The 15,947-nt window shown below is 36.7% G+C and overlaps 1 protein-coding gene across 1 annotated transcript; it reads right to left on the reverse strand.

Moving 5' to 3' along the window:
- Nucleotides 1–1,689: 1,689 nt before the first annotated feature.
- ETAA1 (ETAA1 activator of ATR kinase) lies at nucleotides 1,690–15,590 on the reverse strand. The gene is given in 7 exon segments (XM_031467167.2): nucleotides 1,690–2,631; nucleotides 2,633–2,712; nucleotides 7,465–9,503; nucleotides 9,756–9,868; nucleotides 13,577–13,653; nucleotides 13,922–14,050; nucleotides 15,221–15,590. Coding segments are annotated over 7 exon segments (2,724 nt in total). The 5' UTR covers nucleotides 15,468–15,590; the 3' UTR covers nucleotides 1,690–2,592.
- Between the last annotated feature and the right edge of the window lie 357 nt (nucleotides 15,591–15,947).

A 15,947-nucleotide genomic window follows, 5' to 3' on the forward strand; every position in this document is an offset into this window, starting at 1 on the left:
ATCCTGAAGTTCAGGGGATCAGAGTCAAAATCAGAGTCAAGTAGAGGAAAGCAGAATCTCTGCCACCAGAATCTGTTTAAATGCATCAGACACTTACTTAATAAGTAATCACTGAATACCAATACTGGGTTGACAGAGATGAGTAAGGTACCTCTGTTCTCAGGAAACTAAAAATTAAAAAACAGAGTATAATGATATAAGCAGTGCTTCCCAAGGTGTGTGTGTGGTACAGGCGTGCACACCACTGTTTGTAATAAGCAACCCAAGTTCTCCCGGGGCCAGAGCTGCCTGTCTGCAGCAAGAAAGAGCGCTAATGGACAGAGCCCACTCTGCACACGTCCCTGCAGTAAAGGCATTATTACTAGCATCGTTTTCCTGCAGCCAACCTGAGACGCACAAACAGCGGCAGAGCCTGAGCTGGAATACAACTGCCAGGCTGACCAGCTGCCTCTTCCCTGTGCGAAAACAGATTCCCTAGAGACTGGAAAAAGCCAAGCTAGAGAAACGATCTGTGCAGTCCTCTGTGTGCTCATTAATGGGTCCCTCGATCCCCACTATTTCCAACAACAGCTGAGGAAGAGGAATCGGGACAGGACAGGAGAGTGGGAGGAGCAGGCTCAGGTTCAGATGTGCTGGGCCACTCTTCCACCCACAGCCGTAAGGACTATGAAGTCTCCCGAAAGAGAAAAAGGGTCACTTTAAGAACACTGTTAAGTGAACAGCATGACAGGCTACACCGAGAGCATGCCAACGTTATGAAAGAGATGCAAAACGAGAAGTTTCAGAAATACCACTAGGAGACATACACAACCAAGTAACATACAAGGTATTATAGAACTGAGGGTAAGTACCACAATGATGAGAGACAAGAAATCCAGTAAGGATGATCAGGGACAAGTGCCAAAGAAACTCAAACTTACTGAGTCGTAATGACTGGCCAGAACAGGCTAATGTCGCTCCAGAGGAATCAAGAGGAAGGCAGGGAAGAGCTTAAGCAGAAGCAGAGATACTCACAGACTAGTAAGAACGGTGAAGCCACTTTAGAAAAAGATGAAGATTCTCAGCTCTTCGTTTCCTTACATAAAAACTGTATTTATTCTCTATTCTTAGACAAATAAAAAACGTTACCTAGTGTATGTTACTCTACCGTATATATGAAAATATAACTTTCAGAACAATATGTCTCTTGTAGCAGTATCTTATTTTTTTAATGGGGGGAGGTACTCAGGCTTGTTTGTTTATTTATTTATTTAACGGAGGGACTGGGGATTGAACCCAGGACCTCACGTATGCTAAGCACCTACTCTGCCACTGAGCTATATACCCTCCCCTGTATCTTATAGCAGTAACTTAAACTGCACTTAATTATTTTGACATTCTAGCTCTAAGACACCTGAATAGTGGTGAACACCCTAATTTAGAGGCTCTTCACATCTGTAACTTCGGCCAGGTCTCCTAAAGCTGTTTGGGATGAATAAAGCATCCTTACTTGTCCTTATGTCCTCAGCTTAGACATTTTTACTTCTGGCTTAGCAAATTCCAAACAGGCAAAAAGAAAAGAGAGTAATAGAGAAGAACAAATTACTAAAGTCAGTAAATTAATCAACGAAAAATTACATAGTTTTAGGAAAACTGAAAAAAGATTCTCATTTTTTATATCCTGGAATGGTTCAAGAAATAATGCGATGATTACTGAACAGTCCTTAATGTGCTTTTATTTAAGTTTTATACTATAAAGTAATTAATGCTCCCACAGACATGGTATTTCATGTACTTTGAAGCAAATGGTACAGCAGCCTAGGAATCCACTGGAATGAAAGAAATCATTCCAATTGCAGCACAGCTTTAACTCGCCTCATGACTTTCAGAACAATGCTATTCATTTCTCACCTAGACAACAAAGAGGCTGGACCAGATGATAACGAGTTTCTGACAGTTCTAAACATGCATGATGCTATACTACTTACACAGCCAATCCAATCTTTTTTCTAAACTCAACTTCTTAAATCAGCATTTTTTCCTAAAAACGGAGGGAAGTTTCCAAAATGCATTACATTTTAGAATTTAAAATTCACATCTATTATGGACTAGGAATTGAAAATAATAATGTTCTTACAAATAAACTGAAGTCCTTTATTTCCTACCATGTTCCTAACAATATGGAAGTATTAGAATTCAGGAATGTATAAAAACCTTAAGGTACAGTTATTGAAAGTAAACCTGTAAAAAAAAAAATAGTCTAGTGTTAGGAAAAGACTTACTACAGTAAAAATTTAAGTAGATTATTTTTGATGGTCCTCCGCAGTCACGATATTTAAAAAATGAAACTACTTCCCTCTGTATATTTCTACTACAAAATTGTTAACTTTCCTGAATTTCCAAAACTTACACGCAATTACTTTCACATACATCTCCAAGGAAAGGTTTCAGTGGTCATTGCAAACACTGATTTATTAAATAAAGTAGAATTCCACGCTTTGTAACTCAGCATTAAATTTCTCACAGAGAAACCAAGAACAAATGCTTCCTATCATAGATAGCTATCGACTGTCCTTGTTGTCTCCCCACTAACGCTTCATTAAAGAAATCAGGTTAAGTGGGAGCTGCCTTTACAGTCGCCGCCTGTGCTTTTGGCCTTTCTTCGAAACAGTGCTTCTTGTCTTTTTCTCTGAATTTCTTCAGGAGAATACTTTCTATTTTTCTCTTCTTCCTCTAAAAATGAAACAAAATATAGATGTTAGTTTTACAGACTATAAAGTCATTCTAAGTGGGTTTTAATTTTTACTTATTACCCAGGTTTGCCACACTGGTTTGGTTATTAAATCAGACTAAACTACTAACTGTAAGATGCTAAGTACAGTTCAAGTACAAGGTTCTAGGCCAAAATGAAACCAAGCACTGATCAATCTGTACCTGTGTGACACACTCTTTCCACAGTGTGACAAAATTCATTTGATTAAAAGCAAATAATTCTTGTGAACAACAGCATCTAATTTCTATGTAATAAATGAATGCATTTTAAAAACAAATTGGGATTTTAAATGTTACATAAGTCGTAACAGAAAAGTAGTCAAAATATAATGAATTAGATAACAATACCCCAAATAGTGTATTTTTGGTGTAAGATAAGCTATGTTACTATAGACACCTACTTTTTTTCCTCTCTAGAGCGCCAAGATTTTTATTTCAGCCATTTAGGAAATATACCTTGGAGTAATAAAGTGAAATCTACCATGCCAATAGATATGTAACTCACCATCAGATATTATACTTTTACTTGGACACACTTTTTTATAAACATCAGAAAATTATTTCAAAAAGCAGGCTATCTGAATAAAATCTTCAATATGAATGTCTTTCAATACACAAAAATATGAAGCATTCTGATATATTCTTTTGCAACATACTTTATACTTCAGATAAGCATACTATAAAAAACAATGTGTTTTTAAATTAGACAAATGAAAATAAGAAAGTTCTATTTTAGTAACAATCAATTCTGTCTCTACCAAAATTCTGAGTTCTAATAAAATGAATTTAATTCCACAGTTAAGTCACTTTGAGCTAAAAGACTATCTATATCATGCCCCTAAGAATCAAACTTTAAAATTAGCAAATCTATTTTCTCATTTAAATAATGTTTTAAAATTAAGACCATCATACTAATACATATGTAAGTGACCTGGTATTGCTAAACTGTTTATACTGTAAAATCCACCTTTCAGAGAAGTAAGAGTCTGCAGTACTGTCAGCAGAGAAATATTATTTACACTGACACCTAGACAAAGGTTCACGATTTAGTTGTTATAAAACATTTTCCTTGTTACTAAGGCAGATATTTGCACAAAATGTACCATCTGTCTCCACTTCCCTCCTTGGTATAGTCAGAAATGGAGAAGACGTTCAGGGTAAGAGATATGTATCTCAAATAAACTCCCCAGATCAATCTGTTGCCTTTAATTTCCTAAACCAATTATCTCACAGACCGTAGCTATTTTTCCCCACAGAAAGATACTATGAAACTTTAAAATTAGTTTGATTATCTACTATTTTAGTCTCATAGCTGAGAAACACAAGAAACTCAGAATACACACACACACAGTTTACATTCAGTTGACCATACGTTTGGAAGGAAAACAGGTTAATAATCCATGGGGCAGAAAAGAACACAGATCCCTAAAACTGGCCTTACAACTGGCTTCATGATATTCTGGAAAATAATTTCAAACGATACAATAAACTCACACCATGAAAATTCTTGTGAACAAGATTTAGGGAGAGTCACTCATTTCTCCCATCAGCCCTTCCTTTAATTCAATCTGCAATAAAAATTCACAGCAAGGTCTCAAACTATTGCAAGGTACAAAGCAAGGGTGGCTCTTCTTAATCTTTACTGTAGAGCAGGGGGTCAGCACACTTTTTTTTTCTGTAAAAGGCCAGAAAGTAAGGCCAGAAAGTAACCTTTAAGGGTCACGTGATCTCTTGCTGCAACTGTTCAATTCTGTCATTGCAGCATGAAAACTGCCACGGACAGTGTGTAAACAAATAACGTAGCTATGTTCAAGGAAAACTTTATAGACAGTAAAATTTGAATTCCCATACAGTTTTCAAAAGTCATTAAGTATTATTCTTCTTTAATTTTTTTCAACCATTTAAAATGTGAAAATCATCTCAGCATGTTGGCTGTACAAAAACAGGCTATTCAGGCCCGATCTGCACAGGCCAGTTTGCCAAACCTTGTCTTAAAGCAATGAGGCAGTTAGATGGATTTTGTTTTAAAGAGATTCCCTGGTGAGCAGTGTGCTACACATAAGTAAAAGGAAATGGAAACTAGAGAAAACAGCAACAAGGTTAATATCAATTAGAATATTAGGTACCATCAGTAAACTTGGAGGAAAAATTGTAAAGTAAACTGAAAGGCAAATTATCCATCCATTAAAAAAATGCAGATAGGACAGTAGATAGGAGTTTTGGAAAAATCAAATATTCCAGAGAGATTTAGTCTTTAATGGAATTACAACTATAAAGTAACATGTTGGAAATATGCTTCAATAAGTCACATTTATCTAAATAGAAACTTAAATATTTAAAATTATTATAGATTGACAACAATTTTTAAAGTTTCAAAATATCTAGCCTGGGCTGTAATGTAGAGAAGGATTCATTGTCAGTGTTGATAATAATAAAAATTGATGTCATTTTGGGGGATGATTAAGTGCTATCAATCAAAATTTAAAACATTTTCTTACATTAGTTTTTCAGTAATTAATGGACACAATCACACAAGTATGTGTAAATTTATGTAGAAAACTATTCACTGGAGGACTGTACTGTTTGTAATGCAAAAAACTGCAATGAAATTAAACTTCCATCAATAAACAATCAGTTAAATAAATTATGATACATCCATATAATGACAAACAATGTAGTCATTCAAAAGACTGAAGCAAATCTGTATGTACTAACAGGAAAAGATAATCATACCAAATGGAGGCAAAACCAAACTGCCAAATTATATAGTATAATTCTATCTATTTAAATAAATGTATAGGTAAACATACACACACACGTTTTCATATGTGCGGAAAATGCTACATGATGGGTTCCAAACTATTAACAGTGGCTTTCCCTGATGGATGGCTGTTGGAAAGGAGAAACAGAGGACTTAACTTTCTACTTCAAATTAATCTATACTGTTTTCTTTCTTTCTTTTTAAACAACTAACATGGTACTGTTTTTTTTTTAAGGGAGGGGTTACTTAAATGGAATAGTTGAAGTAACAGCGCCAACAAAAGCATTATCCAGAATCCAAAGATAAAACAACCCAATGTTAAAAGAAACTAAAAACTCTTACCATATTAGCATCGATCTACACAGTAGATAAGAATCCTAAGGCTAGCCCCAAGTGAGGGAGACTGATTTAAGAAAATCTATAATTACAAGCTAGCGCAGTAAATGCTGTAACAGAAATCAGCACTGGGTATTGGAGAAACTCAGAGACAACGAATCTAAACCATTCTGGGTGGTTAGAAATGCATTCGTTTTAAAGGATAAATGGAAAACAGCCAGGCCGACTTGGTGTTATGTACGTGGGGGTCACTATGTTTCTGGTGACGAGCCCCAGGCATTAAGAAGCACAAGGAGTTATGCCAGAAATACCCCTTTTAAAAAAATATTAAAGTGTCAGTGAATAACAGACTTTTCACATCATACTGCATGATGTTCAGTCAAGTATCTACCGAACATCTTCCAAATGGCAGATGCTACGTATGGTAGGCGTAGGAATTCACTGATGAGACAGACAGCTTAACTGCAAACTGTGATAGAAGAAGTGAAGGAAATAAGAAAGATGACTGAAAATAACAAAGAAAGCACTGATCTATAGACTGTGCAAGGAAGGCCTCTGTGAGACAGTAACACTTAAACTGAGACCTAAGGGTAAAAACACACCCACCAGAGGAGGGGAGGGGGTCAAAGGCTAGGAGGCAGTTTTGGCGGGGAATAGCAGTCAAAGCTTCTGAACTAGGAAAGAACCAATTTTGTTTGAGGAACTGAAATACAGCTGGTGTAAGGGAAAAAGAAGACAGGTAGATTAAGGAGAGAGAATTCAGAGCCTTGGAGATCAGCGTAAAGTTTGGATTTTATTTGAAATATGAAGAGCAGTGACTGAAGGCTGTCTTAAGGCAGAGGAATGCCATATATGCCTACTTGTTTGTTTGCTTGTTTTTAAATCTTGTTTTAAAGGATCATTCTGCTGTTTGGAGCCTAGAATTTAAGAGGGGGCAGGTCAAAGAACTGCAGAGGCCTAGTCAAGAAATGTCGACATGGGTAAGGCTGGGACAGGAGAGGGTGAGAAAAATGGACAGTTCTGAGACACATTTTTTGAGGTAGAAACAACGGAATTTGTTGACAGAAAGAATTGAGGAAAAGAGGAATTGCGGAGAAATCAAAAGATGACAGGATGTACTGTTCAGTAAATAACAATTCTAACCATCATTAACAGTTTTATATCAGACAGGATACTAGCAAAGGTGTTTAATCAGAATGCTCTAAACCTTCAAATGTTCACCTCAGTGTTCTGCTAAACATAGGAGTAAGGAATAAGATTATTCAAATCTTAAAACAATGAGGTATTTAATAAACACACAGAATCTCATACAGTAATACATATATCTAAAAGTAAAATTTTCTAGTAAATAAACAAGGAAACATTCAACACATATTTACTGAATGCCTACCATATGCTAATCACTGTATTAAATGTTGGCAAAGAATTCAACGCAGTCTATTGAAAACATAAATCGCCCAGTGTTTGTATATTCCAGCATCAGCATTAAGAATCACTATAAGACTTCTAGTTAAGTAACGCGAGAACAGTTTTTAACTTAATATGTTACGCAAATTCAATATATAAGAAGTAACTAGTTTGGCTACTTTTCAAGGGAAACTGTATTTCATACATACCTTTTGAAGGTTGTTCCAAAGATTCAGAGGATTTCACCAAAGACTGCTGTTGAACAGCCTTCCCACGTAATGGGTTGACAGTTTTATTTTTCTCCAAACCCTGTGTAATTCTGGTATCAGAAACACTTCCTGTTATACATTCGTTATTAAACTGGGAAAGAATTGGAGAATTTTTCATCTTCGTAAATGTGTACTTAGAAAATCTAGCTGCCCTGTTAAGGTCAAACCAAGCCTCTTCACTAGCCATGGCCTTGTGGGACAGATGTGCACCACTCAGCTTCTTCCTATAAGAACCAATTTCTGTATTCATATGATCTGAACTCACATTCGAACTTGAACTTCCTGAGAGAACTGATTTGGAACTATTCACTTGTACTGGAACATCATTGTTATTCCAAGAGAGACACCGATTATTGACCTGACAATCTGAGTTCTTAGAGTAGAGAGTCAAATTTGTCGTAGCACCTAAAAAGCCTGGAGAATTTCCACAAACCTCCCTTTTCTCTGTCTTCATCGATTTACTTATTTGTGAGCTATTTGTCAATGAAGATGAAAGCGCTGAAATGTTGTTCAGATTCGAAGGCTTTGATTGCAGCAAATGAGTCCCTTGTTTAGGTGTAGTAAACACGTTTTTGGCTCCATGTTTAGAACCATTATTGATCTCAAGCACACTTCCTGATGTCTTGCTGTCCACTTTCGTGTCTTGTTGCTGAGTTAGTCTTTCAACATCATCACATGCTTGGTACAGTAAATCGTCATCTACATCATCTGCCTCCCAGGTATTCTCTAATTGATGACATGCTTTAACAATTTCGTTGGCAAATGATGGATCATTCCAATCATCAAAGAAAGAACCTAACTTGGATGCATTAGTCTGATTTGCGTTACAAACACTGGTCTTATTGCCCCAAGCTGCAGGGCCTAAAGGCTCTACATTTGTAGGTGCTGTAAAAGACTGTTTAAAAATGGACTTATCTTTTTGTTCACTAGAATGTCTTGTATTCAAAGTAGACTTTTTTCCAGAAGTATTTACATTAGAAGTAAACTTACTATGAGTATCTTCCTTTACTTTTGTCAGATTAGATGCAACTGCATAGTCTTGAATTTTGTCCTGAACACTTGTATTAAAAGATTTCTGAAATTTCTTTTGATTTCCAGCGGATAATTTGTCTGATTTATCATTTGACTTTGGCGAAAGTCTGTACTTTGCAGCACCCGTTAATTCACTGCTAGGTGCCTCCGAAGGGAGATCATGTAAAAATTTTGAATCTTTTAACCTGGTATCTAGACTTGTATTCATTCCTGACTTACTTTCATCATTTTTACTATTAAAGGTACACATTTCCTTTTGATCAGTAATCTGGGCTGTTGGAGGAGCAGAGAAATGCTCAGACATTTTGACATTTTGCATAACAAAAGGTTCATTATTTAGTAAGTTTTCCCAGTCATCCTCAAAATCAGTGGCAGTAACTGCATCAATGTGCTTATTGAAAGCTCCTGGTTCCTTCGTATAGGAAGTCACATATGATTTTGTCATTCCAGGAGCATCTACCTGATAAGAAAGCGATCCTGGCAGTTTTTCAGTGACCAGAGTTTCATTGGTAATGATTTTCTCCTCTTTCAAAGCACTTTTCTTTCCAAATGTAGCATTACCGGTGTTTGAAAAAGCATCTGACAGCTCTTGGCTTAACTGTCCACTACATTTCTGAGTAGAACCATCAAAAATGGCAATAAAGGCTGCTTCAGCATTTTGGTCAAATGGCTTCTGACTGCTCTTTTGCCCATTTACCACAGTTATCTTGGTGTTTTCTTTCACTGGCTTCTTTAACACAGCATTATCTATTCCAGGAACAATATCATGTAGTAACTGCGTTTGTACATTATCTCTGTAATTATCTAAAGTCTCTGCTTCTGAAATCGTCTGGATAAGATCATGATCTCTCCTGTTTTGGTCCTGAATCACATCTAGCTCTTCCATATTTTTATCAAATTGTTTAGCCAATTTCATAAGTTCCTCCTCCTGATTTTGAGTTTTTAACCTATTAAACAAATATTTAAAAAATTATAAGTTCTAAAAGTCATAAATATTCAATTATTATTTAACATATTTCAATGTTAAAATTCAAAAATGTTAACACTTACATTACAATTATTTTAAGTCCAAAAGTTTATATGTCAAAACTAAGGAAAATAATTTATAACCACTTTAACATATTCACAAAACCAAAACAGAATATTTTTAAAAACATTTACTTCACCGAATTCAGAAAAACCTAAAAGTTTGCACTTACTTTGTACCGCTGAGTTTTGCCCTTGATTTTCCTTTTGCTACACTAGGAGTACATGGAATAGCAGTTTCACCAATCCACACGTCCAGCATGGAGTCTGTCATCGGTTTCTCATCCTTTGGCAAAAGGGAAAAAAAAGAGGTGTAAAAAGTACCAAAACCCCCCTAAACCCTCAAAACAAATAACAAACCAAAAAACCCACCTTAGTTATGTTGAATTATTTTCCCAAGCAATTAACTACAAAAACATGAGAAGTTGGAGGACGGCAATAACAAGTTGCAAGAAGTGATCTATTTACGTTTTAGCAAACGAAAACATTCAGAATCGAGAACTCCTTATTTTCAGGATTATTTAATAGTAAAAGCACATGTTTTTATCAAAAGAAAATGGATCAACTTATTTCAGCAGTCATCAGATATTTTTAAAAATAAACATCAGTGTCAGAAATAAACTGTAGCAGGAATTATTAGAGTTAAGAATAAAACGAGATACACATGGAATTCTTTATCACTTGATTCTCCAAATTTCTCTATCCCCATTATAATGTTTATCTAAAGCTGCACAATCCATGTTGACCTGAATTGACAACACTTTGACAGAATTAAGAAAACTTAGAAATAAGTTGGGACTGAGTTAGAGAGAAGTGCAAGGTTAGAACTGATGCTACAAATGAAGAAGGGAGAAGAACAAAAATAAGCAGAGAAAGCAGAGAAAAGTTTAACCAGTATAAAGGCTAGGAAAAAGCCATCTGCTATACCTTTCAGTCACTTGATCACGCATAAAATTAGAGAATGAGTTTACATATTAGTCACAAACCAAATCAACAAATAGGTTGACCATTTTCTACTCTATTTTTATAGTACCTAGAATGAACATAAACAACTATCACAAATTAAAAATAACCTTATCACTAGATATAGGTTACTTGAAGACAAGGACTATCCCCCTAGCATCCAGCAAAATGCTGAGCATAAAGATGTCAGTTTATGTTTATTCACTGGAGAGTTAGGTGAAAAGATCCCTGCAGCTTGGTACATTAAAATCCTCTATCAACAAGCAGTTTTCTTGTATGTCCAGTTGAACCTAGTAGATTTTAGCTTTGTAAAATATTCAAGAAAAGCAAGTTTCAATTTTAGACTCAATACATATTTTCCCTTTTGTTTCAACAATCTTGAATTTAGGGAAAATAACATTCTTAACTAATTAATTATGGATTTTTTCTCCATTTACCAAGTAATTTTAAATTCATTCCATTTTTAGAGAATGAAAGTATGATAGCTTTATATATCCGATGAAATACATATACATGGGTCCTTTGTATGGTTTTTTTAATTGAAATATAGTCAGTTTACAATGTTGTGTCAATTTCTGCTGTACAGCACGATGCTTCTGTCATACATGAATATACATATATTCATTTTCATATTCTTTTTCACCATAAACTACTATAGGATATTAAATATAGTTCCCTGTGCTATACAGTAGAAACTTGTTTATCTATTTTATATGTACCAGTTAGTATCTGCAAATCTCAGACTCCCAATTTATCCCTTCCCACTCTCTTCCCCACTGGCAACCATAAATTTGTTTACTATGTCTGTGAACTTATTTATAAATAAGTTCATTTGTTTTTTTTTTCAGACTCCACATACGTGTGATATCATATGGTATTTTTCTTTCTCTTCTGACTTACTTCACTTAGAATGACATTCTCCAGGGCCATCCACATTGCTGCAAATGGCATTATTTTATTATTTTTTAATGGCTGAGTAGTAGTCTATTGTATAAATATACCAACTTCTTCATTCAGTCATCTGTCAATGGATTTTAGGTTGTTTCCATGTCTTGGCTACTGTAAATAGTGCTGCTATGAACATTAGGGTGCAGGTGTCTTTTTGAATTAAGGTTCCCTCTGGAAATATAATGAGGAATGGGATTGCTGGATCATATGGTAAGTCTATTTTTAGTCTCTGAGGAATCTCCATACTGTTTTCCACAGTGGCTGCACCCAACTGCATTCCCACCTTTTTATAAAAAAATTTTGTAAAAAATTTCCTCATTAATAATTACATAAAACAATCCAGGTGCTGTATAAGGTACCTAAACGTATTACTTCATTTAATCTTAGCATATACTGTGTAGAAGTGCATAAAAATGATGGAAAAATATATACCATCTTCAAACATTCTATAAAAAGTGTCCCTGAAAAATGTAAAATGACTGTCCAATTAAAATAAAAATGCATATTAAAAAAAGTCATCTCTGGAAATATTAAGATGACTTAATTATTTGAGGAGGATGATTCAACCAAAAAAAAAAACCAACATGAATATGTCATTCTGAGAACATGACAGCTCTTAAAAAAACTTGGTCCTACCAGAGATTTATATGCTTTAAAAGCACTCAGTTGAAAAGGGTAACATTTAAAAGCAACTAATTTCACTGTATTTTTTTCTTATACACAAGTTACCACTTGCACACTGCTGCCATTTCTTTATGTGAGCTATTACTTCCAGCCCACTTAGGTAAAGAGTCCAATAATTCACTTGGCTATCTTTTTATCACTACTCAGGCTAGCCAGTCCAAACACATTTTATTACGCTTCTTTCATGTGAAACCTACAATCAATGAAGCTCTATTGTTAACTTATGAAGTAAGTAGTATGCGGCATAAATGCTATTTAACTAATGGACCGTACGTAAAATGCATTTCTGTGACGTGCCAAACATGGAATGGAGAGCTAGCAGCAACAGAATCGCTTTGACTGTGCTAGCTGTAATTCTGGGCATTTCATAGCCACTAAGAAAAACTTCATTTCCTGTCTCTCCCACCTGGACGATGGTGATTCCCTGCAACCACAGTTTGGGCCAGTGCCACCTGTCCTTTACGGTCAACATACAGTCACTGTCCAAGGGCATGTCAAAGAAAACACCACACTTCCTAAGGAGAAGACACTAAGAGAAAACTGATGTTTTCTGGATTTAAATGTTGCTAAGTAAGAAAAAGAGAGAGGAAAGTAAAGAGGTTCAAAACAGAGGTTGACCTAAGCTTGTATTTCACTTTCATTCAAGCATGACAAGAGTTGAAATGAAGAAGCTTCTGAAGATGGCTCTGTTACAGTAAATACTTTATCAAAATTAGCTTTAATATAACCTAACATTTGTAGTGCTCTACAGTTTACAAAGAATTTCTATCTAATTGAATCCTCACAATAACTCAAGAAAGAGAACAAAACAAGTAATAATTCTATTTTATGGTTGAATGAACTAAAGTTCTGAAAGCTTAAATCACTTGCTTAGGTTCATTCAGTACAGGAGGCAGACTGAGAACTAACTCCTAATCTAATGTTTTGCCCACTTTTGTAAGTGTTTCTTGATGATCTTACAAGACAACAAGTACTAAGAAAAGCAGTTTCAATGGGGAAAAGGTGTGCTATACACAGGAAAAAAAAACACCAATCACAAAAAACTTGTAAGTTAAAATTTTTGTTGTCTGATTCTATTATTTTAGTAACTTGAAAAATGATACCATATACTGTCAAACAACATTGAAAACAAAATATAGCTCTAATTAAAAATAATCACTAAAAAAATGAAAATAAAATATATGCTTAGGAGAAAATATATTAACAATTTTACAATATGTTGCTTTTTCTAAAACATGCATTTTAGTAGTAGAAAAAGTAAAAGTAATCTCTGCTGCTGTATGTTTGCAAAAGAGAACCGAATAAGACAAAACATTTTTCAGACACACAAACTATAAAAAAAACTTAGTGGCCTATTTTTCACTCTTTTAAAATAAACTATAAAACTGATGATACTTACCTGAGGTGCAATCCGATTAACAATATGTGAGATTTCATCACTGTCTGTGGTATAAATCTTCTTTTTCCTTCCTTTACCTAAAGGAACAAAGACATTTTTATAAATTATAAACAATTTTTTTTAAAAGAGAGCGGTCATTTCTAAGAAAACAATTATAATGAGCACAGCTTACATCACTACTCCCTCTGACATCACATGCAATAACAGCAACGTGATCATGTAAGATTCTCAAAAAATACCTGCTATAGAAAAGTTCCTGATTTTGTTACCCGACTGAAATTCTATAGTTAAATTCTGTTCATTAATCAAGTATTCACCCAGATAAAAATGTTACTGACAAATTACCTAGCTGTTTTGTCATAGGAGAATTCTGATCCCAAAAGATATCATTCTGTCCATCTGGATCATTAGGAGAACTGAAGGTAGATGATGATAAATCCATCCGCAGCACTCTCTTTGGTGTTTCATACTTTTCTACATAAAGTAAGATTAAAGGAACAATTTTTGCAATTTAAAGCATTACTTTACTTCATAATACCTAAATGCTAAATAATAACTTAGATTATTATTTATAGTCCAATTATAAAATTTTCCCCCAGAGATGACTGTATTACTTTAACGAGAACTGAAATGTTAGTTTTACATAAAAATCCCTGTCATATTTTACATATTTGACATGGTAAATAGCAAGTATTTTAGACAATCTAGTGGCTCTATAAATGTACAACACGGTATAACCTAGTCACTCCATTCCTTACCACTGGAACATGGAGGCTTTGGGAATCACCTGTAATTTACAGATAATTTCAAAAATCAAAAGCACTCGGACAAAAACCTCAGTAAAATCTGTTTAGCCCCCTTTCCCCAACTCTAGCCAACTTACACTAATTAACTTCAAAAACCTTTAATGAGCTGTTTCTTGGTAAATTTTGTGTAGTATCGCTGTTTTTGTTTATTCTGCAATTGCTTTGTCCAAGTAAACTAAAAATAAGTTAACAAAAGCTGTAGATCAAAAATACGCTCTAGAAAAAGAGCTTTTACAGGAGTTTTAGTCCCTGACAGGATGAGAAATCTCTAAAATACTCTGGAACACCAAATATTGATCAGAATGAAATATTCAAGGGCCCTTGGTTTCCTACTTTGAGGGACAGTATACAACGGAGCTTTCGATTTATGCCCAACGAGGTGAGACACCACCACGACTTTGAGGCTACAGATGAGCTACAGCTTTCATATTGCCCAGGACAAAAAGTTTAAGGGGGAGTTAACTTCCCCTGGGAATCAGCTAAAAGCAACAGGTATTGTTTTTCCTCGCTCTGCTATTGCTGAAGCCCGGAGCAGCAGCCTAGAAATCTGTCCCCTCCCTCCAACAGGTAAACCCCACCACCTACTCCTGTGGCAGGGGCGACAAGTGGGTGGTCATTCCTAACGGGGCAGTGCTCAGACTCGAGGAAGCAAGCGGTGGGGGAGTGGTGTCGGGTTAATTTTGGACTCACGAGGAGAAACCCAGAGAAAGGGCACACACTTCAGACTCCACCCCCACCCCACCCCCACCCCCACCCGCACCTGGGGTTTTCCTGCTAGAAGCTGGGCAGCGAGTCTGCGGCGCCGAGGCCTCGGGGGGCCGCGCCGCCCACGTCTCACCCTCGGGGTTACTTTTACTGCACGAAGTGGCTGCTGGAGGCTGCTCTTGCTGCGGCTGGGGCCGGGGAGGCCTGTCTCCAGCCCCGCGGAGCCCCGAGGCGCCGGCCGACCTCAGCCGCCTCTTCCCCTGCTCGACCACCGAGCCGCATTCCTCAGCCGCCGCCGCCGCCGCCGCCGGCGCCGCCGCCGCTTTGCGCGGCGTGTTCTTCAGGCTAGGGCTGTCCCCATGTTTCCTTCGCCGACTCATTGTCTAGGACCCCCTCCACCAGCCGCTTCTCCTTTCACATTTTGCAGCGGGAGGCGTCGGGCAATGGAACTACAAGCGGGACGCCGCGCTACCACCCGCCGCCATTTTGGCCGATGGGATGCTCGTAGGAGGGGGGCGCTGATTGGCTGCATCCTGGGCGAGGGGCGGGACGGCCAGGATGCCGGCGGCGCGCTTCCGGAGCCCGCGTCCCAGCCGGCTGCGGTCGGCTCACACTTAACCCTGGATGGGAGTGATTGTGAGGCGGGGCGGTGTGGCCGCCGCGACTGAGAGAGGCTGGGAGGCGGGAAGAGTCTCGCCTTCTCGACTTCACTGGCATCTTTCGACTGAATTTAAAACTAGAATTACACGTTAATGACATTCAGAATCTTGTGGGGTTTGGTCTTTTCAAGAAGAGGTAATAAAAGGTATAGATTAGGAAGGAAGACAAAACTTCTCTCATAGGAGATATGCGCATAGAAA

This window comes from Camelus dromedarius, chromosome 15, assembly GCF_036321535.1.
Source record: "Camelus dromedarius isolate mCamDro1 chromosome 15, mCamDro1.pat, whole genome shotgun sequence".
Lineage (NCBI taxonomy): Eukaryota > Metazoa > Chordata > Mammalia > Artiodactyla > Camelidae > Camelus > Camelus dromedarius.